At 41.5% G+C, this 23,525-nt stretch overlaps 1 protein-coding gene and 1 long non-coding RNA gene across 2 annotated transcripts; one reads left to right on the top strand and one right to left on the bottom strand.

Moving 5' to 3' along the window:
• Positions 1-322: 322 nt before the first annotated feature.
• Positions 323-22,115, bottom strand: LOC130708794 (uncharacterized). Its single transcript, XR_009009159.1, has 3 exons — positions 21,947-22,115; positions 1,339-1,517; positions 323-970 (listed from the first exon to the last, which is right to left on the bottom strand). It is a non-coding gene; the product is annotated as an uncharacterized LOC130708794 (long non-coding RNA).
• On the top strand, positions 3,194-3,630 carry LOC103006951 (spindle and kinetochore-associated protein 2-like). Its single transcript, XM_028164552.2, is given in 1 exon segment — positions 3,194-3,630. A coding segment is annotated over 1 exon segment (366 nt). The 3' UTR covers positions 3,560-3,630.
• Positions 22,116-23,525: the final 1,410 nt, after the last annotated feature.

Genomic DNA, 23,525 nt, shown 5'->3' with positions numbered 1-23,525 from the left:
GATGATGCCAGAGTCTTTGCTTTGTAACCCTGATCTGAGCAGTGGGTGTATCAATACTCCCCACCGTTCAATCAATACCGACCTGCTGAGTGTCTGCTCTTACCCTAGTGCTCTGCAAACTGCTGTGGACAATGCCAAGAAGCAGAACAATAACATCCTTCCCTTAGTTATCAGGCGGTGGAAATAGGACAAGCACGTGGGCGAGAATAACGTACTGTTTTGTTTTTTTTTTTTTAAAGGGAACGCTATTTATTTATTTTATTTTATTTTTGGCTGTGTTGGGTCTTTGCTTCTGTGCAAGGGCTTTCTCTAGTTGCGGCGAGCGGGGGCCACTCTTCATCGCGGTGCGCGGGCCTCTCACTGTTGCGGCCTCTCTTGTTGCAGAGCACAGGCTCCAGACGCGCAGGCTCAGTAGTTGTGGCTCACGGGCCTAGTTGCTCCACGGCATTTGGGATCTTCCCAGACCAGGGCTTGAACCCATGTCCCCTGCATTGGCAGGCAGATTCTCAACCACTGCGCCACCAGGGAAGCCCTCACATACTGTTTTATGTGGTTAAATTAACATCAAAGGGAACACACAGTTAATTTGTGCCAGAAGAGTTCAGAAGAAGGTAAATTTGGGGAGTGTACTAGCATCCTAGGGTGTGCTGTAACAAATCACCACAAATTGGTTGGCTTAAAGCAACAGAAATGTATTCTCTCACCATTCTGGAGGCCAGCAGACTGAAGTCAAGGTGTTGGCGGGGCCATGCTCCCTACGAAGGTTCTAAGTGTGAGGATCCTTCCTTGCTTCTTCCAGATTCTGGTGGCTTCAGGCAATCTTTGGGTTGTGTCAGCATCACTCCAATCACTGCCTCTGTCTGCACATGGCCGTCTCCGCTGTGTCTTCTAAGGACACTTGTCCTTGGATTTAGGGCCCAGTCGGGGAATCCAGGACGCTCTCATCACAAGATCCTCAACTTGATTACATCTGCAAAGACCGTTTTTCTGTTAATATTTATTGCAATAGAGTTGATTTACAATGTTGTGTTAGTTTCAGGTGTACAGCGAAGTAATTCAATTTTGCATACAATTACACATACACATAATTGAATTATACATTCAATTATATAAATATATGTACTCTTTTTTTAAAAAAATTCTCTTCCCTTAAAGGTTATTACAAGTATTGAGTATAGCTCCCTGTCCTATACAGTAGGTCCTTGTTGGTTATCTATTTTATATTTAGTAGCGTGTATATTTTAATCCCAGACTCCTAATTTATCCCTCCCTCTCTCCCCCCCCCGCCCCGTCTTTCCAAATAAGGTCACATTCACGGGTTCTGGGGCACGGACATACCTTTTTGGGTGCCACCATTCAGCCCGCTACGAGTGATATTCCCGATGTCTGGGAAATACACTTTAATTCTTCACTCATTCACTCAGTCATACGTGTTGTGCACCTGCTACGTGCCAGGCACCATTCTAGATGCTGGGGACCCAGCCATTCAGGGTCCTACTCTTCGTGGAGTTTCCATTCTAGGGGGAGGACATAGACAGTGCATGATTACAAATAAACAAGAAAATATTAGGGAATAATACAGGCTGTAAGGAAAATGCACCAGGGACATGTAATGGAGAGATTTGGTGGCTACTTTAGACTTAGAAGGGAAAGGCCTTACTGCCAAGGTGACATGAAGCTGAGGTCTGCCAGGAAAGAGCCAGCGTGTGGAGACTGGGCAGAGGAAACAGTAAGAGCAAAGCCCTGATATGGGAGCAAGCTTAGCATCCTCAAGGAGCAGAAAGAAAGGGGCTGGGACGTGGTGAACCAGAAAGGAAGTGGCAGGAGGTGGGGCTGGAGAGGCAGATTGTGACAGATGGTGTGAACCCTGGAGGCTGGATAGGGAGCTTGGCTTTTATGCCAAGAGCCAGGGGAATCCATTCGGTTTCAGCGAGGAGAGCACTGTCAGTTAAGTTATGATCTGGCTGCTGAGAGGGAAACGGGCTGCAGAAGGGCAAGAGTCGATTAGGGAGGTGAGTTACAGGTTAGGAGGTTACTGCTGCCGTAATCAAAGGTATGAATGGTAGCTTGAACCAGGATGTGGTACGGAGATGGAGAGGACAAATTCTGGAAATCTCCCAGAGGTAGAGGTGACAAGATTTCCTGATAGATTGGTCATGTGGAGTAAGTAAAGGAGAGAATCAAGAATGGATCTTAGGACTTCCCTGGTGGCACAGTGGTTAAGAACTCACCTGCCGATGCAAGGGACACGGGTTCAAGCCCTGGTCCGGGAAGATCCCACACGCCATGGAGCAACTAAGCCCATGAACCACAACTACTGAGCCTGAGCTCTAGAGCCTGCGAGCCACAACTACTGAAGCCTGCACGCCTAGAGCCCGTGCTCCGCAACAAGAGAAGCCAGCGCAATAAGAAGCGCACGCACCGCAACGAAGACCCAGAGCAGCCAAAAATAAAATATAATTAATTAATTAATTTAAAAAAAAGAAAGAATGGATCTTAGGGGACTTTCCCGGTGGTCCAGTGGTTAAGACGCCATGCTTCCACTGCTGGGGGCACTAAGATCCCACAAGCTGCACGGCCCGCTCCCCCCCCCAAAAAAAGGATCTTAGTAGCCAAGACATGGAAGCAACCTAAATGTCCATCGACAGATGAATGGATAAAGAAGATGTGGTACATATATACAATGGAATACTACTCAGCCATAAAGAAGAATGCAATAATGCCATTTGTGGCAACATGGATGGACCTAGAGATTATCATACAAAGTAAGCCAGACAGCGAAAGACAAATATCATATGTAATCGCTTATATGAGGTATCTTAAAAAAAATGATACAAATGAACTAATTTACAAAACAGAAATAGGCCTACAGACATAGAAAACAAACTTATGGTTACCAAAGGGAAAAGGGGGGAAGGGATTAATTAGGAGTTTGGGATTAACATATACATACTACTCTATATAAAATAGATAACCAACAAGGACCTACTGTACAGCACAGGGAACTATGTTCAATATTTTGTAATAAACTATAAGGGAAAAGAATCTGAAAAAGAATAGATACATATATATGTATGATTGAATCACTGTACTGTACATCTAAAACTAATGCAACATTGTAAATCAGCTATACTTCATTTAAAAAAATTAAAATTAAAAAAAAAGAATGGAGGAGGAATGTCAACTATTCAACATGGAGGCAGAGGTCGATAAGCTGGAACTGACGTTCCAGAAAGTTGACTCTGATCTGGATTACATTCAGTACAGGTTGGAATAGGAAATCAAGACTAACTATCCTGATTCAGCAGGCAAGAAAAATCCAGTTACACTCTTAAAGGAATTGTCAGCAATAAAGTCTCGATATCAAACTTTGCATGCACGCTTTAAACCAATTGCTGTCGAGCATAAAGAGACTAAGAGCCGCATTTGTGCTACTTTCAATAAGACTATGACCTTGATACAAGAACTACAAAAGCAAACAGACCTGAAGCTCTTACCACTGACTGAAGAAGAGAAAACTGTGGCAGAGCAATTAAGAGCTCACATGTCAGACTTATGATGAAGAAATGGACTTGCAAAAGGGAACTCTAATGGGGAAGAGATCAATTCCAGAGAGATTTAGGAAGATGTCTTGTTCGCATTTGATGACGGTTGGTGGGGGGGATGACAAAGGAGATTTGGCTTGGGTTACTGGATAGTGATGCCTGCCACAAGAGAGAGGAATACGGGAAGAAGGGCAGATATTGTGCTCATAATGTTCAGCCAAAGGGATGGAATGAAAATAGAGAGATTTTAAAAAATATATGCGTATACACTTAGTCTTGTAATTTCAGGCAAGTTAAGTCTCAACACCATTTTGTACCTGTTTTTGTATAATCAGGATAACACAGATGTCCTGACCTATTGTAAAAGAAAATTATGTACTATCAGTCAGTCAAATGTGAATGAACATGCTTTGGAAATTAAAGGATAGAAAAAAAAAAGAAAGAAAGAATGGATGTGGTGATCATTTTGCAATGTACACCTGAAACTAATGTTATATGTCAAATATAGTTCAAGATAAAAGAAAGTCGGGCTTCCCTGGTGGCGCAGTGGTTGAGAATCCGCCTGCCAATGCAGGGGACACGGGTTCGAACCCTGGTCTGGGAAGATCCCACATGCCATGGAGCAACTAAGCCCATGTGCCACAACTACTGAGCCTGCGCTCTAGAGCCCGCGAGCCACAACTACTGAAGCCCACGTGCCTAGAGCCCATGCTCCACAACAAGAGAAGCCACCGCAATGAGAAGCCTGCGCACCACAACGAAGAGTAGCCCCCACTCGCCACAAACAGAGAAAGCCCGCGCACAGCAACGAAGACCCAATGCAGCCAAAAATAAATAAATAAATGAATGAATAAATAAAGATTAAAAAAAGTCAACGTCCTAAATGAAAAATAAAATGAATGGCTCAGATTTTAGAAGCAAGCAACGGAGCTTCTGGTTTTTGTTTTTAATTGTGATTAAACACACACAGTGTCAAATTTACCATTTGAACCACTTCATGCACAATTCAGTGGCGTTAAGTATATCCACAGTACTGTGCAACCATCACCGCTCTCCAATTCCAGAACTTGGGTGTGTATGTTTTGCGCACTGAACAAACTGAGTATTCATCAGATTCTGCGGAAAGCAGAGAGCGTGGAGTTTCTTGGCAGTCAGCGTCACTGCATCTAAAGGCCCGTGTCTGATGGGGGCTCCCGTTTCCTCCTTTCCAGTGGGCTCCCGCGCACGGGGCGTGTGACGGCATGCTTTATTTTCCTCTCGATTTTGCTTCGGCTGAGCCTAGGAACAGTCCTGGGCACGGTGCTGATTAGTAACTTCCGCTTGACCCTAATTAGGACCGAGGCTCTTATAGTCCATCAACCTGACGCAGGCGGCTTCTGGGTGGAGCAAGGGTTAAAATCCTTTTGACATGAACCTGAAGCTTCGCTCCCTCTCGTCCACAGGGGACATCAGTTACAGAAGGGTTGGCTGACGGACAAGAGGGCTGTTGCCTCCAGCTGAAACCCTGGAGGAGGCGGACGTGCTGCAGAGGCCTGCGGAGAGGGAGGGGGAGGGGAGGGGGAGGGGGAGGGGGAGGGAGGGCGGGGCTGAGTGGCCTGGTTTGCAAAGAGACCTTGGTCTTTAACAGCTGACTTAAGAGAACTCTCTACGATTAGAACAAACAAAGGCCACCTATGGTGAACTCGACGTTTTCCCATCCTCAAGATTGGGCTCCCCTGAGTTAACGTGTGTGAATCAGTAACAGCTTCTTCTATAGTTTAAGGATTTATAGAGGATTAGGACAGTGCATCTCTATTTTCTAAATGGTTGCGTTTTTATAACCCTCTGGGGAGAAGCTTAAGGGAGTCCTCTAGATACTCCTGTAGAGGAGAAATCCTATAGGTAAATTAGCAAACTAGTTAAGAGACTGGCCCAGCAGGAAGTTAACTAATTACCATCTTACTAGTGTAAGGAGCTGAAATGGGTTTTATTTTAAACTGAACTACAATGTTATGTTAATTTCTGCTGTACAGCAAAGTGATTCAGATATATATATATATATACACACACATTCTTTTTTAATATTCTTTTCTATTATGGTTTATCAGAGGATATTGAATATAGTTCTCTGTGCTATACAGTAGGACCTTGTTGTTTATCCATCCTATACATAATAGCTTACATCTTAAATGGTTTTAATTTAAGATGTAAACTTAAGTTTTTTTAAACAAGTTTTTAAATTTAAGATGTAAACTTTAAGATGTAAACTCCATTTTAATTCCTGTTTTAGTTTACTATTGCTGCTATAACAATTTATCACACACTTGGTGCCCTGAACAATACAATTTGTTATCTTACAGTTCTGTAGGTCAGACATGTCATTGGGCTAAATCTGGGCATGACCAGGGTTGTGTTTCTTTCTGTAGGCTCTAGGGGAGAATCTATTTCCTTGCCTTTTCCAGCTTCTAGAGGTGGCCTCACTCCTTGGCTCCTGGCCCCTCCCTCCATCTCCAATGCCAGCAATGGCTACGCATCTTATCACTCTAATCTCTTCTGCCTTCCACTTCCAAATTTAATTATCCCTGTGATTATATTGGCCCCACTGGATAAAACAAAACAATCTTCCTATTTTAACTTCAGCTAATTATCAACCTCAATTCCATCTGCTACCTTAATTCTCCTTTGCTACCTGAGGTAATGAAACCCAGCAGGACCCTTTAGGGCTCCCACGTACAAAACCTTTCCATGTCCCCTGTTTCTTGTTTGTAGGCAATAGGCTTCATTCAGCCTCCATGACCTTCTCTGAGTTCCAAAGGGCAGATTCAAACAGTTGCTAATCAGGAAAGTCAGGGAATACAGAAACAAGGGAGGAGCAGTCCAGACATACTTGGGGCAATGTCCTGGTTCCTCCTCAAGGAATAGACATAACAATATCTTTGAGTTCTTCTGCAGAACTAAGGCCCCCACTAAGGTGGAGGATGGTATTGATAACTTCAGGCTGAGCCCAAGATTCCTGGAGCACCGCCCTGTTACCTCACCACCAACCAATCAGAAGAAAGTCACACGCCCTGCAGCCCTCACCCCAAATTTTGCCTGTAAGAAAATTTCCCCCCAAACCATTGGGGAGCTCGGGGTTTTTGAGCGTGAGCCACCTGTTCTCCTTGCTTGGCCCTGCAGTAAACTTTTCTCTGCTCCAAACGCCATCATTGCAGTTTTATTTGGCCTAACTGTGTGTCGGGCACACGAACTTTGTTCAGTAACACCTGTAAAATAGATCATCAGAACAGCTGGCTTCCTCAAGTGAAGCCCATGCATCAGTGGCCAACAGTCCTTGCCCATGGACAGAAGTCGTAATCTCTTTAGGAACCACTGAAAAAAAATCACCTTTACTGAGTATAATTTACATACAATAAAATGCACCCATTTTTTTTTTATTTTTATTTTTTTTTTATTTTATTTTTTTTTATTTTTATTTAATTAATTAATTTATTTATTTTTGGCTGTGCTAGGTCTTCGGTTCGTGCGAGGGCTTTCTCTAGTTGCGGCAAGTGGGGGCCACTCTTCATCGCGGTGCGGGGACCGCTCTTCATCGCGGTGCGCGGGCCTTTCACTATCACGGCCCCTCCCGTTGCGGGGCACAGGCTCCAGACGCGCAGGCTCAGCAGCTGTGGCTCACGGGCCCAGCCGCTCCGTGGCATGTGGGATCTTCCCAGACCAGGGCTCGAACCCGTGTCTCCTGCATTAGCAGGCAGATTCTCAACCACTGCGCCACCAGGGAAGCCCTGCACCCATTTTTAAAATGGACACTTTAATGAGTTCTGACATTTATACTCATGAATCCATCAACATAATCAAGATATAGAACATTTCCACCATCCCAGAAAGTTTCCTCATGCACCTTTGCAAGCCATCCCACCCCATTCCCACCACTGGGCCAGGAAATCACCGATCAGCTTTTTGTCACTATACAATAGTTTCTTTTCTAGAATTTCATTTAATTGGAATCATAGGTATGTTTTGTGTCTGGCTTCTTTCACTCAGTTTAATATTTTGAGACTCATCCGTGTTGTTACATGTATCAATACTTTGTTCATTTTTCCTGATGAATAGTATTTCATTCTATGGCTATACCACATTTTTTTAAAATCCATTCCTTTGTTGATGGGCATTTGGGTTCTTTCTAGTTTGGGGCCATTATGAATAAAGCTGCTAAGAACATCTGTGGACAAGTCTTTGTGTGGACACATATTTTAATCTCTTTGGGGTAAACACACCTAGGCGTGAATTGCTGAGTCATGTAGTAAGTATATGTTGAAATTTATAAGAAACTGCCAAACAGTTTTATAAAGTGGTTACATCATTTTGCATTCCCACCAGTTCTGTATGAATGTTCCAGTTGTTCTACATCCTTGTCAACACTTGGCATTATCCATTCTTTTACTTGCAGCCAATTTAGTGGGTGTAAAGTGGTATCTCATTGTGGTTTTAATATTGTATTTCTTTAAATATAAATTGAACCTCTCCACTCCCCCTGCAAAATATCCCTTAGAAAAGAGAATTGCCTTATATTTGTGTCCTTATAAAGTGTCCCATGTTATGCAAGGGCTATCTCAATTATTTTATATAACAAATCTTTGGGGAAGACACATTGGTTAGTAATGGAAAACAGGAGTGGCTAAAAGTCTATTTAAGATGAAACTAGATCCCCAGATCCCCTCCTCTATTCTGAGCAGATGGGCAACTACACCTTTCTTCACCCCAGCTGAAGCCTGGAAATTTATTCTCTGCAGATAGTAAAAGCAGAGTCTTGAACTGGGCCACACCAGAAGTGGTTAAGGGTCAGGATCCTGTACTCTAAAACCAGTGGACTAAGTAAAGGATTTAGTCCTGACCACTGGGGCCTCCAGATTGCTGGAGCTGGGCATATGCCCTCTAGAAGGAGAGTAGAGGAGGCTCATATCACCCTACACCCTGCCCAGGCTGGACCAGCCCTATCTGTGAGCCCTGAGCATCCAATCAGCTCTTTGATGTTTTACTATTATATAGGAACTGAGAGGCAGGGATTGTCAGACATTTGAGGATGATGATCTCTTAGATGAAAGACAGAAGCAAGACGAACAAGAATCAGAAAAAAATCAACTTGAAGGAAACAATAAGACAGGAAGTACAGAAAGGAGAGATGTGATACTGCATCTATGGAATAAAGGGATGCTATGAAAAAGGGACAGAGAGCAAAACAAAGCTCCCCAAAATATATTATACTAAATATATTACATTATGTAATGTTAACATGTTATAATAAGATATAATGGTAGAATTAGAAACTCAAAGGAGGTGTTGGAAGATGAAATTGAGGGAATCTCCCAGAAAGTAGAGAAAAAGACAAAGAGCTAGAAAAATTTTCAGAAATGATATGAAAACTAGGGCACAAGCCAGCAAGCCCAGAATCTGAGAACCAAGAGAATGGAGAGTAGAAATCATTGGAAAATAACTCAAGAAAAAATTTCCAAAACTGATGACGTGAGTTGGTGGAATAAAAGGGCCTTTTTGTCAATGGATAAAAGCAGACCCAGACCACAGACATCACCATGATACCTCAGAGCAATAGGGACAAAGAGGAGCTCCCTTCTAAAAGCTTCCAGGGAAAGGATAACAAATCAAACTGGCAGCAGACCTCTCAGCAGGACACTGGAGGCTAGAAAACAATGGAACAACACCTTAAAAAGATCTATAGGAGGATGACTTGTGACCAAGAGTTCAATTCCTACACAGATCATGAATCAAGGATGGGGCTGAATGACAGCCATTAACAGACATGCAAGGGTTTCAAACATTTTAGCTACCATGCACCCATTTCCAGAAAGCTTTTAGAGGATGTGTTCCACCAAAATGAAGGGGTAAACCAAGAAAAAAAAAAAGCCATTTGATCTGGGAATCTAGGTCTCAACACAAGAGCGAGGAGAAGGGAATCCTCAGGGTGATGATGGTGCAGGGAGATCCCAGGATGACAGCTGGGCTGCAGTGCAGAGAGCGACCTGTCCCCTTAAGGGCCAGTCACCAGGCTCTCAGGAAAACACCCCAAAGAGGATGATGTTGGTAAAACGCATATTGTGTTTAAATCTATAATAAGGAGTTTTACATTTCCAAGGGAGATTTGGGGGAAAATGACACTAAAGTATGCAACTAGGTCAGGGCAACTAGGAAAAAGATTAGAAGGAAATATTTCTAACTGGTAGGACTAGGTATAATTTAAGTTTTCTTCTTTATATTTGCCTAGATTTTCTCATTTTTATTTGACAGTTGGCATTTATTCGTTTGTAATTAGAATTGAAAGCTTAAACAAAGATGCTGTGTCAGCGGCTGTCAGCTTTGCAAGACCAATGTTCTTTCACATCATTCTGTTTCTCCACTTGGGATTTCTTCCAGCTGAAAGCTTAACCATTGTATGAAGGCTCAGCTCCTGGGTCAAATGTCTCCCTCTTCATGGAATTTTCCCTGGAGACGACACCTCGCTGTCTCTGCTCTGTTGAACCTGCTGTTTTGCCTGTGTTATTGCACAAGCTGCCATGTGGGTTTGGAAGGATGTGCTCTCAATTCCTTACACTGCTGTACTTCCTTGGGAGCAAGGATCACGCCTTATGTACCTCCATATCTCCTTAAGGAGCACCCAGATGCATCCCTCCCTGCAGGCACTCAACAAGTTTATGAACCATATTTTACAGGTGGGGAGCTTGGCTGTGAACACAGCAGGTTAACTCACTCACACCACTTTATTATCTGCTTTCAAGTGCTGTACTCTGCAGCAAGGCAGGTAACCCTTGGCTGGTGCGATCGGTTATTGGGGTAGGAGGTTTTACATGCCCAGTAGGAAGACAAGCCCCCATGCAGCAGTGGCTCGACACCACCTAAAGGCATCCTTGTGTTGCACAGATAAAAGATCACGTGCTCAGTAAACTCAGCTCTTTGTCCCCATTGGACAAGTAAAGCAACTTAAAGGCATCCCGTCAATTACTGAATGTAGCACAAAGGATGTGTTCAAGCCCTAAGACCAAAACTAAGGACAAAGCTGTTGGGGTGTCTTTTAGATGAATTGAATGCTTATTTTAAACTGAATTTATTTAGGTGGGGGAGATAAATTATGAGTTTGGGATTAACATATATACACTACTATATATAAACTAGGTAAACAACAAGGACCTACTGTATAGCACAGGGAACTCTACCCAATATCTTGTAATGAACTATAATGGAAAAGACTCTGAAAAAGAATATCTATATCTATATATATCTGAATCACTTTGCTGTACACTTGAAACTAACATAACATTGTAAATTAACTATACTTCAATTTTAAAAAACTTTATTTAAAGCAGAGAGATTCAACAGCAGGCTCTGAAGTCAGCCCACCTGGTTGGGAGCCTTGAAACCCTGACTCTCCCACTGCCTCTGCTTGAGTTTTGCAAAGTACACGTTAATCTTTATGTATTTCAGAGAATTCATCTGTAAAATGGAATGATATCTACCTCATGGGGTTGTGAGGATCACACGAGATAATGCGGGCAATGTGCTTAGAATAATAACTGTCCATTATTATCCATTCAACAGAGGATACTCCAAGTATTAAAAATTATATAAAGTTCTGGTATGGGGAGATGTTCCCTGTATATTACTTTTTTAAAACATTAAAAGCAATATGTTAAGTATGATCCCATTTTTGAAAAGAAAAATGTGTGTATTTATAAGTACATTTGACATCAGTAGGGAAATATTTAGAAGTATATACACCCAAATTTGAATTTAACATGCATCTCATTTTCTTTAGTGCATATGTTAGTGGTACAACACAAAAATAAATATTTAAAAATATCTGGACTTGCACTGTCCAATTCAGTAGCCACCAGCCACATGTGGTCACTTAAATTGAAAAGAACTAAAATTAAATAAAATGTAAAATTTTATTCTTCATCCTAGCCATAGTTCAGCATACTGCAGCCACACATGGCTAGTGGCTATGTCATTGTACATCACAAATGTGAACATTTCCATCATCACGAACGTTCTAATGGACAGCACTGGTCTAGGGGACCCAATGAAGGGGACTTCTTGGTGATCTTTTCTCTTCCTTTGCTATAAAATGGGAAGAATTCCTCCAAACTTGGCTGGATGATTTTAACAGGACCTCTCAGAAGACCCTCTGATTAGGTAAGGAAAGCCGTTCACACTCCATTTTCACCAGGCATCAACCTATCTACATGTAATTTTCTTTGTAATATTGGGTAACAACCTCGATCATCCTTTTTTTCTTTTAAATTATTTTTAATATATGGCAATTCCTCAAGAGATGACAAAAGCACGTTTATCAAGCAGCCTCATTTCCTGCTCAAGAGGATCCTGGGGGTGTCAAAGTACAGAGTTTCAGCCAAATTAATTTTTCATAACCCTATGCAATGGAAGAACCATTGCCACCTGACTCAGCTTGCAAAGTTCTAAGTACTCAGGTCAAAAATAAGCTGCATTTCAGGGGCTCCGCAAACCCTTACTATATCAAGTCCAGGGCGTTAAAGACAGCACGTGCTACCGTCATCACAAGACACTTCAGGAGGTAAGAACCCACCAGATGTTTGATTATTAACCAGTGTGGAACAGGTGAACCCGGCCGTTCTGTTCCCCTGGGAGAACCTGGGATCGGCTGGCTTCTGCTGTCCTCTGGCGCCCCCAAACGGCGCCTCATATAGGAAGCTAAAACCCCAATATTTACTCTATGAACTAAAGACTTTCGGCCTTCGTTTCTCTACAGGGTCATGAGCTTTCTCTTTAAAGTGACAGTTTACAAAACCAGGATAATCGGATCAAGATTTCACACCAAAAAGTCTGTTGTGGTTCTAGAGGATTAGCCCCCCAAAGACGCTATAACTAATTTTTAGATTTTTCAATAATTTTATAATATTTTAATTAATTTATTTATTTTTGACTGCGTTGGGTCTTTGTTGCTGCATGTGGGCTTTCTCTAGTTGTGGCGAGTGGGGGGCTACTCTTTGTTGTGGTGTGCGGGCTTCTCATTGCGGTGGCTTCTCTTGTTGTGGAGCATGGGCTCTAGGCGTGTGGGCTTCAGTAGTTGCAGCACGTGGGCTCAGTAGTTGTGGCACACGGGCTTAGTTGCTCCGCGGCATGTGGGATCTTCCTGGACCAGGGAACAAACCCGTGTCCCCTGCATTAGCAGGCAGATTCGTAACCACTGTGCCACCAGGGAAGTCCCTATAATATTTTTAAGCATACAAAAAAGTATAGATAATGATACAACAGACATTCATGTATTTATGATTCAGTTGAACACCTAAAATATTATAGATTTATTTGAAATCCCAATCCTATTTCCCTTTCTTCTTAGAGGTAAAAATAAAACTCAGGATAGTGTTTTTCAGACCCATGTGTGTATTTATACTTGTACAGTCTTTATTAATACTTGTACAGTCTTTATTAATGAACACATATAATGTTGACTTGTGTGTTTCAATTTTTTTCAGGAAATTGGCGTCATACGGTATCATTCTGAAGGTCTTGTTTTTATTGATCAACATTTTTGTAAGAGTTATTTATCTTAATACATATGTATGTATGAACATATGTAAATGTGTATATATGTTAATACATAGTTGATTCATTTTTTTTACTGCTGAAAAGTTCCCTATATAACTCTGCCCATTTTATTTATCTATTCTCCTTACAAAAAGTAATGGTAATTAGATAATTCATCTTTTTCTTTTTCTTTTTTTTTGAATTTTTGAATTTTATTTTATTTATTTTTTTATACAGCAGGTTCTTATTAATTATCCATACACATCAGTGTATACATGTCAATCCCAATCTCCCAGTTCATCACCCCACCACCACTTTCCCCCCTTGGTGTCCATACGTTTGTTCTCTACATCTGTGTCTCAATTTCTGCCCTGCAAACCAGCTCATCTGTACCATTTTTCTAGGTTCCACATATATGTGTTAATATATGATATTTGTTTTTCTCTTTCTGACTTACTTCAATCTGTATGACAGTCTCTAGATCCATCCACGTCTCTACAAATGACCCAATTTCGTTTCTTTTTATGGCTGACTAATATTCCATTGTATATATGTACCACATCTTCTTTATCCATTCGTCTGTCGATAGGCATTTAGGTTGCTTCCATGACCTAGCTATTGTAAATAGTGTTGCAATGAACATTGGGGTGCATGTGTCTTTTTGAATTGTGGTTTTCTCAGGATATATGCCCAGTAGTGGGATTGCTGGGTCATATGGTAATTCTATTTTTAGTTTTTTAAGGAACCTCCATACTGTTCTCCATAGTGGCTGTATCAATTTACATTCCCACCAACAGTGCAAGAGGCTTCCCTTTTCTCCACACCCTCTCCAGCATTTGTTGTTTGTAGATTTTCTGATGGTGCCCATTCTAACTGGTGTGAGGTGATACCTCATTGTAGTTTTGATTTGCATTTCTCTAATAATTAGTGATGTTGAGCAGCTTTTCATGTGCTTCTTGGCCATCTGTATGTCTTCTTTGGAGAAATGTCTATGTAGGTCTTCTGCCCATTTTTTTTTTTTTTTTTTTTTTTTAATGAGGATCTTGAATCAGATGCGTATGTTTGATTGATTGATTGATTGATTGATTTTGGCTGTGTTGGGTCTTCGTTTCTGTGCGAGGGCTTTCTCCAGTTGTGGCAAGCGGGGGCCACTCTTCATCGCGATGCGCGGGCCCCTCTCGTTGCGGAGCACAGGCTCCAGACGCGCAGGCTCAGCAGTTGTGGCTCACGGGCCCAGCCGCTCTGCGGCATGTGGGATCTTCCCAGGCCAGGGCTCGAACCCGTGTCCCCTGCATTAGCAGGCAGATTCTCAACCACTGCGCCACCAGGGAAGCCCCCATTTTTTGATTGGGTTGTTTGTTTTTTTAATATTGAGCTGCATGAGCTGTTTATATAATTTGGAGATTAATCCTTTGTCCGTTGATTCATTTGCAAGTATTTTCTCCCATTCTGAGGGTTGTCTTTTTGTCTTCTTTGTAGTTTCCTTTGCTGTGCAAAAGCTTTGAAGTTTCATTAGGTCGCATTTGTTTATTTTTGTTTTTATTTCCATTACTCTAGGAGGTGGATCAAAAAAGATCTTGCTGTGATTTATGTCAAAGAGTGTTCTTCCTATGTTTTCCTCAAAGAGTTTTATAGTGTCCAGTCTTACATTTAGGTCTCTAATCCATTTTGAGTTTATTTTTGTGTATGGTGTTTGGGAGCATTCTAATTTCATTCTTTTACATGTAGCTGTCCAGTTTTCCCAGCACCACTTATTGAAGAGACTGTCTTTTCTCCATTGTATATCCTTGCCTCCTTTGTCATAGATTAGTTGACCACAGGTGCATGGGTTTATCTCTGGGCTTTCTATCCTGTTCCACTGATCTATATTTCTGTTTTTGTGCCAGTACCATATTGTCTTGATTACTGTAGCTTTGTAGTATAGTCTGAAGTCAGGGAGTCTGATTCCTCCAGCTCCATTTTTTCCCCTCAAGACTTCTCTGGCTATTTGGGGTCTTTTGTGTCTCCATACAAATTTTAAGATTTTTTGTTCTAGTTCTGTAAAATATGCCATTGGTAATTTGATAGGGATTGCACTGAATCTGTAGATTGCTTTGGGTAGTATAGGCATTTTCACAATATTGATTCTTCCAATCCAAGAACATGGCATATCTCTCCATCTGTTGGTATCATCTTTAATTTCTTTCATCAGTGTCTTATAGTTTTCTGCATACAGGTCTTTTGTCTCCCTAGGTAGGTTTATTCCTAGGTATTTTATTCTTTTTGTTGCAATGGTAAATGGGAGTGTTTCCTTAATTTCTCTTTCAGATTTTTCATCATTAGTATAGGAATGCAAAAGATTTCTGTGCATTAATTTTGTATCCTGCAACTTTACCAAATTCATTGATTAGCTCTAGTAGTTTTCTGGTGGCATCTTTAGGATTCTCTATGTATAGTATCATGTCATCTGCAAACAGTGACAGTTTTACTTCTTATTTTCCAATTTGTATTCCTTTTATTTCTTTTTCTTCTTTGATTGCCATGGCTAGGACTTCCAAAACTATGTTGAATAATAGTGGTGAGAGTGGACATCCTTTCTTGTTCCTGATCTTAGAGGAAATGCTTTCAGTTTTTCACCATTGAGAATGATGTTTGCTGTGGGTTTGTCGTATATGGCCTTTATTATGTTGAGGCAGGTTCCCTCTATGCCCACTTTCTGGAGAGTTTTTATCATAAATGGGTGCTGAATTTTGTCAAAAGCTTTTCCTGCATCTATTGAGATGATCATATGGTTTTTCTCCTTCAATTTGTTAATATGGTGTATCACATTGATTGATTTGCGTATACTGAAGAATCCTTGCATCCCTGGGATAAATCCCACTTGATCATGGTGTATGATCCTTTTAATGTGTTGTTGGATTCTGTTTGCTAGTATTTTGTTGAGGATTTTTGCATCTATATTCATCAGTGATATTGGTCTGTAATTTTCTTTTCTTGTAGTATCTTTGTCTGGTTTTGGTATCAGGGTGATGGTGGCCTCATAGAATGAGTTTGGGAGTGTTCCTTCCTCTGCAATTTTTTGGAAGAGTTTGAGAAGGATGGGTGTTAGCTCTTCTCTAAATGTTTGATAGAATTCACCTGTGAAGCCATCTGGTCCTGGACTTTTGTTTGTTGGAAGATTTTTAATCACAGTTTCAATTTCATTACTTGTGATTGGTCTGTTCATATTTTCTGTTTCTTCCTGGTTCAGTCTTGGAAGGTTATACCTTTCTAAGAATTTGTCCATTTCTTCCAGGTTGTCCATTTTATTGGCATAGAGTTGCTTGTAGTAGTCTCTCAGGATGCTTTGTATTTCTGCAGTGTCTGTTGTAGCTTCTCCTTTTTCATTTCTAATTTTATTGATTTGAGTCCTCTCCCTCTTTTTCTTGATGAGTCTGGCTAATGGTTTATCAGTTTTGTTCATCTTCTCAAAGAACCAGCTTTTAGTTTTATTGATCTTTGCTATTGTTTTCTTTGTTTCTATTTCATTTATTTCTGCTCTGATCTTTATGATTTCTTTCCTTCTATTAACTTTGGGTTTTGTTTGTTCTTCTTTCTCTAGTTCCTTTAGGTGTAAGGTTAGATTGTTTATTTGAGATTTTTCTTGTTTCTTGAGGTAGGCTTGTATTGCTATAAACTTCTCTCTTAGAACTGCTTTTGCTGCATCCCTAGGTTTTGGATCGTCGTGTTTTCATTGTAATTTGTCTCTAGGTATTTTTTTATTTCCTCTTTGATTTCTTCAGTGATCTCTTGGCTATTTAGTAACATATTGTTTAGCCTCCATTTGTTTGTGTTTTTTATGTTTTTTTCCCTGTAATTCATTTCTAATCTCATAGTGTTGTGGTCAGAAAAGATGCTTGATATGATTTCAATTTTCTTAAATTTACTGAGGCTTGATTTGTGACCCAAGATGTGATCTGTCCTGGAGAATGTTCCGTGTACACTTGAGAAGAAAGTGTAATCTGCTGTTTTTGGATGGAATGTCCTATAAATATCACTTAAATCTATCTGGTCTCTTGTGTCATTTAAAGCTTGTGTTTCCTTATTAATTTTCTGTTTGGATGATCTGTCCATTGGTGTAAGTGAGGTGTTAAAGTCCCCCACTATTATTGTGTTACTGTCAATTTCCTCTTTTATAGCTGTTAGCAGTTGCCTTATGTATTGAGGTGCTCCTATGTTGGGTGCATATATATTTATAATTGTTATATCTTCTTCTTGGATTGATCCCTTGATCATTATGTAGTGTCCTTCCTTGTCTCTTGTAACATTCTTTATTTTAAAGTCTATTTTATCTGATATGAGTCTTGCTACTCCAGCTTTCTTTTGATTTCCATTTGCATGGAATATCTTTTGCCATCCCCTCACTTTCAGTCTGAATGTGTCCCTAGGTCTGAAGTGGGTCTCTTGTAGACAGCACACATACGGCTCTTGTTTTTGTATCCATTCATTGAGTCTGTGTCTTTTGGTTGGAGCATTTATAGATAATTCACCTTTTTCTTACTAACACGCTTGAATTCTTTTATACTCTGAATACTAATCCTTTGTTTGGTTATCTGATTCTCAAATTACTTCTTTCAGACTGTGGCTTATCTGTTCTCTTTGTTTATGGCATCTTTTCAAACACAAGATTTTTACACATCAAAGGCAAATGTATCCATCTTATCTTTTATGGTGTATGCATTTCTAATCTCATGAGATCCTTCCATATCCCAAGGTCATATGGTAGTTTTAACCTTTTTAAAAGAATTTTAAAGATTGACTTTTTACATTTAGATGCTTAGTCTCCCTTGGTTTTACGTTTATATTTGGTACCAGGTGGATCTCTCTTTGTCTGTGTGAGTTTCTCTCTGGCAGAGTGCACATTAGAATAGCCTTGGGAGCTTTGTAAAAAAACAGTTTCTTGGCCTCATCCCAGAATTGATGAAATCTTAATCCCTGAGGGTAGAGCTGAGACATTAGCACTTTAAAAAAACCCAACTCCCCCAGGTGGTTCTAACATGCAATCAGGGCTGAGAACTTCTGCTCCAAGGTCAGACCAAGAATAGAATTGCTGGGGTGTCTATCATGGGGTGGGTATTACATCGTTAGCTACACTGGATATTGCCAGTGCTCTGTAAAGTGATTATAACTATTTACGGTCCTTCCAGTAGGAGAGGTCCAGTTGCTTCACATCTTTGAAAACACGTGGGCATTATTATCCCAAGTAAATAATAAGGAAGCCACACCCAGAAAGTTTAGGTGATTTGGGGACTTGCCTAAAAATCATACAGCAGGTGCAGCTGTGTCTCCACCACCTTTGACATCCTGTCTCTCTGTTTACACATATTGCTTCTGTCCAGTGTGCTTCATTCACTAGCATCCCTGGACAAGGACGTTGGCAATATTTTTGGTTCTGTATATACCCCCATTTGGCTCCTATTTGGACTCCAAATTCAACCTCAGCGTGGAGAGATTCACCCTACAACTGACTTCTCCTAAAATTCTGGAGTCAGCCACTCCCATAAGCCCAGGCTTTCAAAACACACAGAAACATCAAATTAAGAGGGCGGGGTTGGGGGGGAGAGGGGCTGGATATTAACCAATGTGTTACTCTTCAAATGCCAGTTGACAATTTGTCAAGTTTACAGAAATGTATGTATTCCTAACTCTGTGCCAAGGAGCAGGCAAGATGTCCTAAGAGTTTCAGAAGCACAAGGCAGGGTTTCTGCTCCTGGGAGATACGGAGGTTCTAATGCAAATGAGACAAGGCTTATGCAACTCAGTTTTAAATTATCAGTAGAGAGTTTTAGGTGATATGATTTTAAAGATGTGATTCCTGTGAGCTAGATGTTTGGACTAACCTTGGAATTTCCTTCCTACTCTGCATCTCTAGGGATTTATGAGATAAAGAAGGCTTTAAGGCTGAAGACTAAATAGAACCTTCTCCTTGGTCATGGTAGGCAGCCTCTAAGATGGACCCCAGTGATCCTTGCCCCCTGTTATTCATGCCCTTCTATAGTCCACTCCATGCTGAGCAGGGCTGACCTGTGTAGCCAGTTGGATGTGTGGACACGATACCATGTGACTTCTGAGCTAGGTCATAAAAGGCACTGTGGTTTCTGCCTTGCTCTCTCTTGAACTGCTTGCCCTGTGGGAAGCCAGCTGCCAGGTGGTAAACACACTCAGCAGCCCTATGGGGAGATCCTTGAGATGAGCCATGACTTCCTGCCAATAGTTAGCACTAACTTGTCACCCATGTGAGCGAGTCACTTTGGGAGTAGATCCTCGGCCTTAATCAAACTTCAGATCAACTGCACCATGTCCGACATCATGACCACAGCCTCATGAGAGACTTGGGGCCAGATCTACCCAGACAAGCTGCTCTTGAAATCCTGACCCACAGAAATGATGTGAGATAATAAACATTTGTTTTGTTTTAAGTCACTAAGCTTTGGGGTAGTTTGTTTTGCAGCGATAGATAACTTATACAATGGTTTTCTTATAGAAGCATCACCAATCTGATAACAAGAAAACAATTCTAATTGCTTAAAAGCCTTTAAATATTGTTATTACCCCCACAAACTCTGAAAGAGGCAGATAGTGAAAAGGGAAGTCTTAGAGAAGGTGAGTTATTTCTTTAATTCACAGGGACTAGATGGTAGGGATAAAAAGGTATCTCAGATTTCAATTATTTGTTGTCCAGTACTTGCACTATCAGGTTATAGCTATTTCAAAAACAGTCTGGCAATTCATTTATGGCCTTACAATGTTAGGTTTATAGGTCCATACATGGTATATGTGTGATTTAGAAAAAACTTTTTTTTAAAGTTTCAGTACTTTTAAAAAAATGCTGAAAGTACACTAGCTAGCATTCTACACACTCCTGTCACTACCAATCTGTTTTCCCACTTTAATAAATGGTCACCATTTATTTCTAGAGAAAGGGTCCATTTGTGGGCAAATTCTTGGTTGATAGTCTTTCTCAGCTCCACACACAGAAAAGGAGGGGGAGGTATAAAATAATCAAAAAGAAAACAGAGCAGCAACATGAGAAAAACAAAGATAGTTTCCTATTACTGCTGTAACAAATTACTGAAAACTTTGTGACGTAAAACAACACAAATTTATCTTACAGTTCTGGAGGTCAGAAATGCAAATTAGGTCTCACTGAGCTCAAAATCAAGGTGTCGTCAGGCCTGCATTCATTCTGAAGACTCGAGGGGAAAATCTGTTTCCTTGCAGCTTCTAGAGGTTGTCTGCATCCCTTGGCTCATGGCCCCTTCCTTCATCTTCAAAGCCAGCAGTGTAGCATCTTCAAATCTCTTTCTCTGACCTCTGCTGTTTCCATCATCACATCTTCTCTGACTCTCCTGTCTCCCCCTTTTCATTATAAGGAACCCCTGTGATCACATCAACCCACTGGCAGAATTCAAGACAATCTCCCCATGTCAAGATCCTGAACTCAATCCCATCTGCAAACCCCCCTTTGCCATGTAAGGTAACATACTCACAGGTTCCTGGAATTAGAATGTGGACACCTCTACGGGCCATTATTCTGTGTACGGGGGGCTCAGAACCACGGATGAGAAGCAGGATGAAAACGCACTGTGGTAAGTGGGCTGAAGAGCTCCAGGCCCAGACATTCAGTGGGAGCCCCAAGTTTCATTCCTGCGGGGGTCATGGGAACTAAAAGTCTCAAATTAGATGGGGGCTGGAGCTGGATCCCTGCTTAAAGTTGTGGGCTGAGCCAGGCTAGGCTAGGGGCTGAACTAAATTGTTGCTGAAACCTGCCTGGGCTAAGGTGTATAACAAGCTGCAAGTCCAGAGACGTGGGTCGACCAGGATTCATCCTGCAGTCCAGGGAGTGAGCCAGGCTGCCTGCTGGCTCAGTGCCTGGATCTGTGTCATCCTTAATCACTCAGTGGGGCAGCTCAACCGTCACAATAAGAGCCAGTTCTGGACTAGAGCCTTGAGGATGAGAGGGAGGCAAATGCAAAAGCATAAAACTGGGAGGGGTGAGCACAGAAGGAGAGAGACAAGGAGAAACATACAAACTCTGAACATGGTCCATAAACCAATATTATAAAACACCGAAAAGATGTAATACTAAGGCAGTCAGCAAAATCAGTAATTAGAATATGAGTTTATTTCAGATGAAATTAGTCTAATAAAATAATCTGACAAAGACTTTAAACTGAGCATGTTTAGTTTAGTTTTGTTTTTCATTTTTTAAAATTTTGTTTATTATCATTGTTTACCAATGGGGAGATGCAGTTTATTTACACCAGCAGTCATAGGGGCAAAGGGAATACACAGTAGTTAGCAACCTGTATAGGATGGACTACTTATGCAAAAATAAGACTCTCCAAAACAAAGGACAGTGGTGAGCTTCACTGCATTTTAAACTGAGCATGTTTAGGGGCTTCCCTGGTGGCGCAGTGGTTGAGAATCTGCCTGCTAATGCAGGGCACACGGGTTCGAGCCCTGGTCTGGGAAGATCCCACATGCCGCGGAGCAACTAGGCCCGTGAGCCACAACTACTGAGCCTGCGCGTCTGGAGCCTGTGCTCCTCAACAAGAGAAGCCGCGACAGTGAGAAGCCCGTGCACCGCGATGAAGAGCGGCCCCCACTCGCCACAACTGGAGAAAGCCCTCGCACAGAAACGAAGACCCAACACAGCCAAAAATAAATAAAAATAAATAAATTAAACTGAGCATGTTTAGTTTGCCCAAAGAGATAAATGAAGTGGTTCCAGGGGATCCCAGGATGCTGAGGTCCTGTTTGAGTTTGGGAGGAAGTTACCAGCACTGCAATCTGGACTTTGTTAGGGAAAAGGGGTATGTCCTTACCTTGGAGCCCATTTGTGAGGAAGATCTCACTGGGATTTCAAGGTCCAAGCTTGAAAAGGTGGTCCCTTTGCCAAGTGTATAAAAATGTTCTCAGAGGCCACATTACCCACAGACAGACCCAGATGCGTCAGGTCCAAACAGGGAAGCAATTCGGAGTCTGCAACATGAACATCATTTCACCTAGAAAACAGGACAAAATTTTGTCTTTGAACGTTGAGGGATGTTAAGTATCCTACCCTTTGCTATATTCCCACTACACAGTTTACCCACGACTTATTGGTTTTTCTGTAGTAAAGAGTATCTCAGGTCAAAAATTCTGTTCTATTCTCATTCAGGTCATTCCAAAGACTCAGATGCTCTAGTCTACTGCAGCCCCAAGGAATGTTCCTATGAATTCTCAAGGATGAGTTTATAGTTTGTAGAGAGGCAGAGAAACTACCTCGTTTGGAGATATAAAATCTTTTAAACAGGTAGATCCTCTTCTAACTCAGCAAGGATTTTTTTTAATAAATTTATTTATTTATTCATTTATTTAATTTTTGGCTGTATTGGGTCTTTGCTGCTGCACACGGGTTTTCTCTAGTTGCTGAGAGCAGGGACTACTCTTCGTTGCGGTGCGCAGGCTTCTCATTGTGGTGGCTTCTCTTGTTGCAGAGCACAAGCTCTAGGCATGTGGGCTTCAGCAGTTGTGGCTCGTGGGCTCTAGAGCGCAGGCTCAGTAGTTGTGGTGCACGGGCTTAGTTGCTCCATGCCATATGGGATCTTCCCGGACCAGGGCTCGAACCCGTGTCCCCTGCATTGGCAGGTGGATTCTTAACCACTGCACCACCAGAGAAGCCCCTCAGCAAGGATTTTTTTTTTTTCTCAGCAAGGATTTTAATGAGCATCTACTATGTACAAGTGTTCGGCCATATGGCATGAGATTTCAGAGTACAACTTTTTCAGGACCTTTGGGGTTAAACTGCAGGTTTGAGGTGACATGTTTTAGTAGCTCTAGAATCAGGACCTGAATTCAAATCCCGACCACTCCCCAGGCACCTCCTCTGGGTCCAGAGCAAGTTGGCTCATCTCTTTGAGACTGCCCACATTTGTAAACTGGGAATAATACTAGTAACTACCATATAGGGTGTTGTAAAGATTAAATGAGTAATGCCTGAAAAGTACTCAGCCCCATGCCTGACACAGGCAGTACCAGTAGATGTCAGTTAGTAATATAAAACAAATATCCATTATCTGAGAAAGAATTTATGGTGCTGATAAACTGAAAAGGTGCAAACAAAGGTGACAATGTGGCAGAAGAGTGATGTCAGAAATCTGAGGGTAAGACTTGTCAGACAGTCTTCAAACCAGACGAAGGACATTCAACAGCAGCAGAAAAGGACCTAGGATTATACCTTTGGAATCTTTTTTTAAAAATTAATTAATTAATTAATTAATTTTTGGCTGTTTTGGGTCTTCGTTGCTGCACGCGGGCTTTCTCTAATTGCTGCATGCAGGCGCTACTCTTCGTTGCGGTGCGCGGGCTTCTCATTGCAGTGGCTTCTCTTGTTGCGGAGCACAGGCTCTAGGTGCGCGGGCT

Source organism: Balaenoptera acutorostrata, chromosome 9 (assembly GCF_949987535.1).
Source record: "Balaenoptera acutorostrata chromosome 9, mBalAcu1.1, whole genome shotgun sequence".
Lineage (NCBI taxonomy): Eukaryota > Metazoa > Chordata > Mammalia > Artiodactyla > Balaenopteridae > Balaenoptera > Balaenoptera acutorostrata.
Note: the sequence above shows the minus strand (reverse complement) of the source record. Positions and strands in the feature narration are given on the sequence as shown.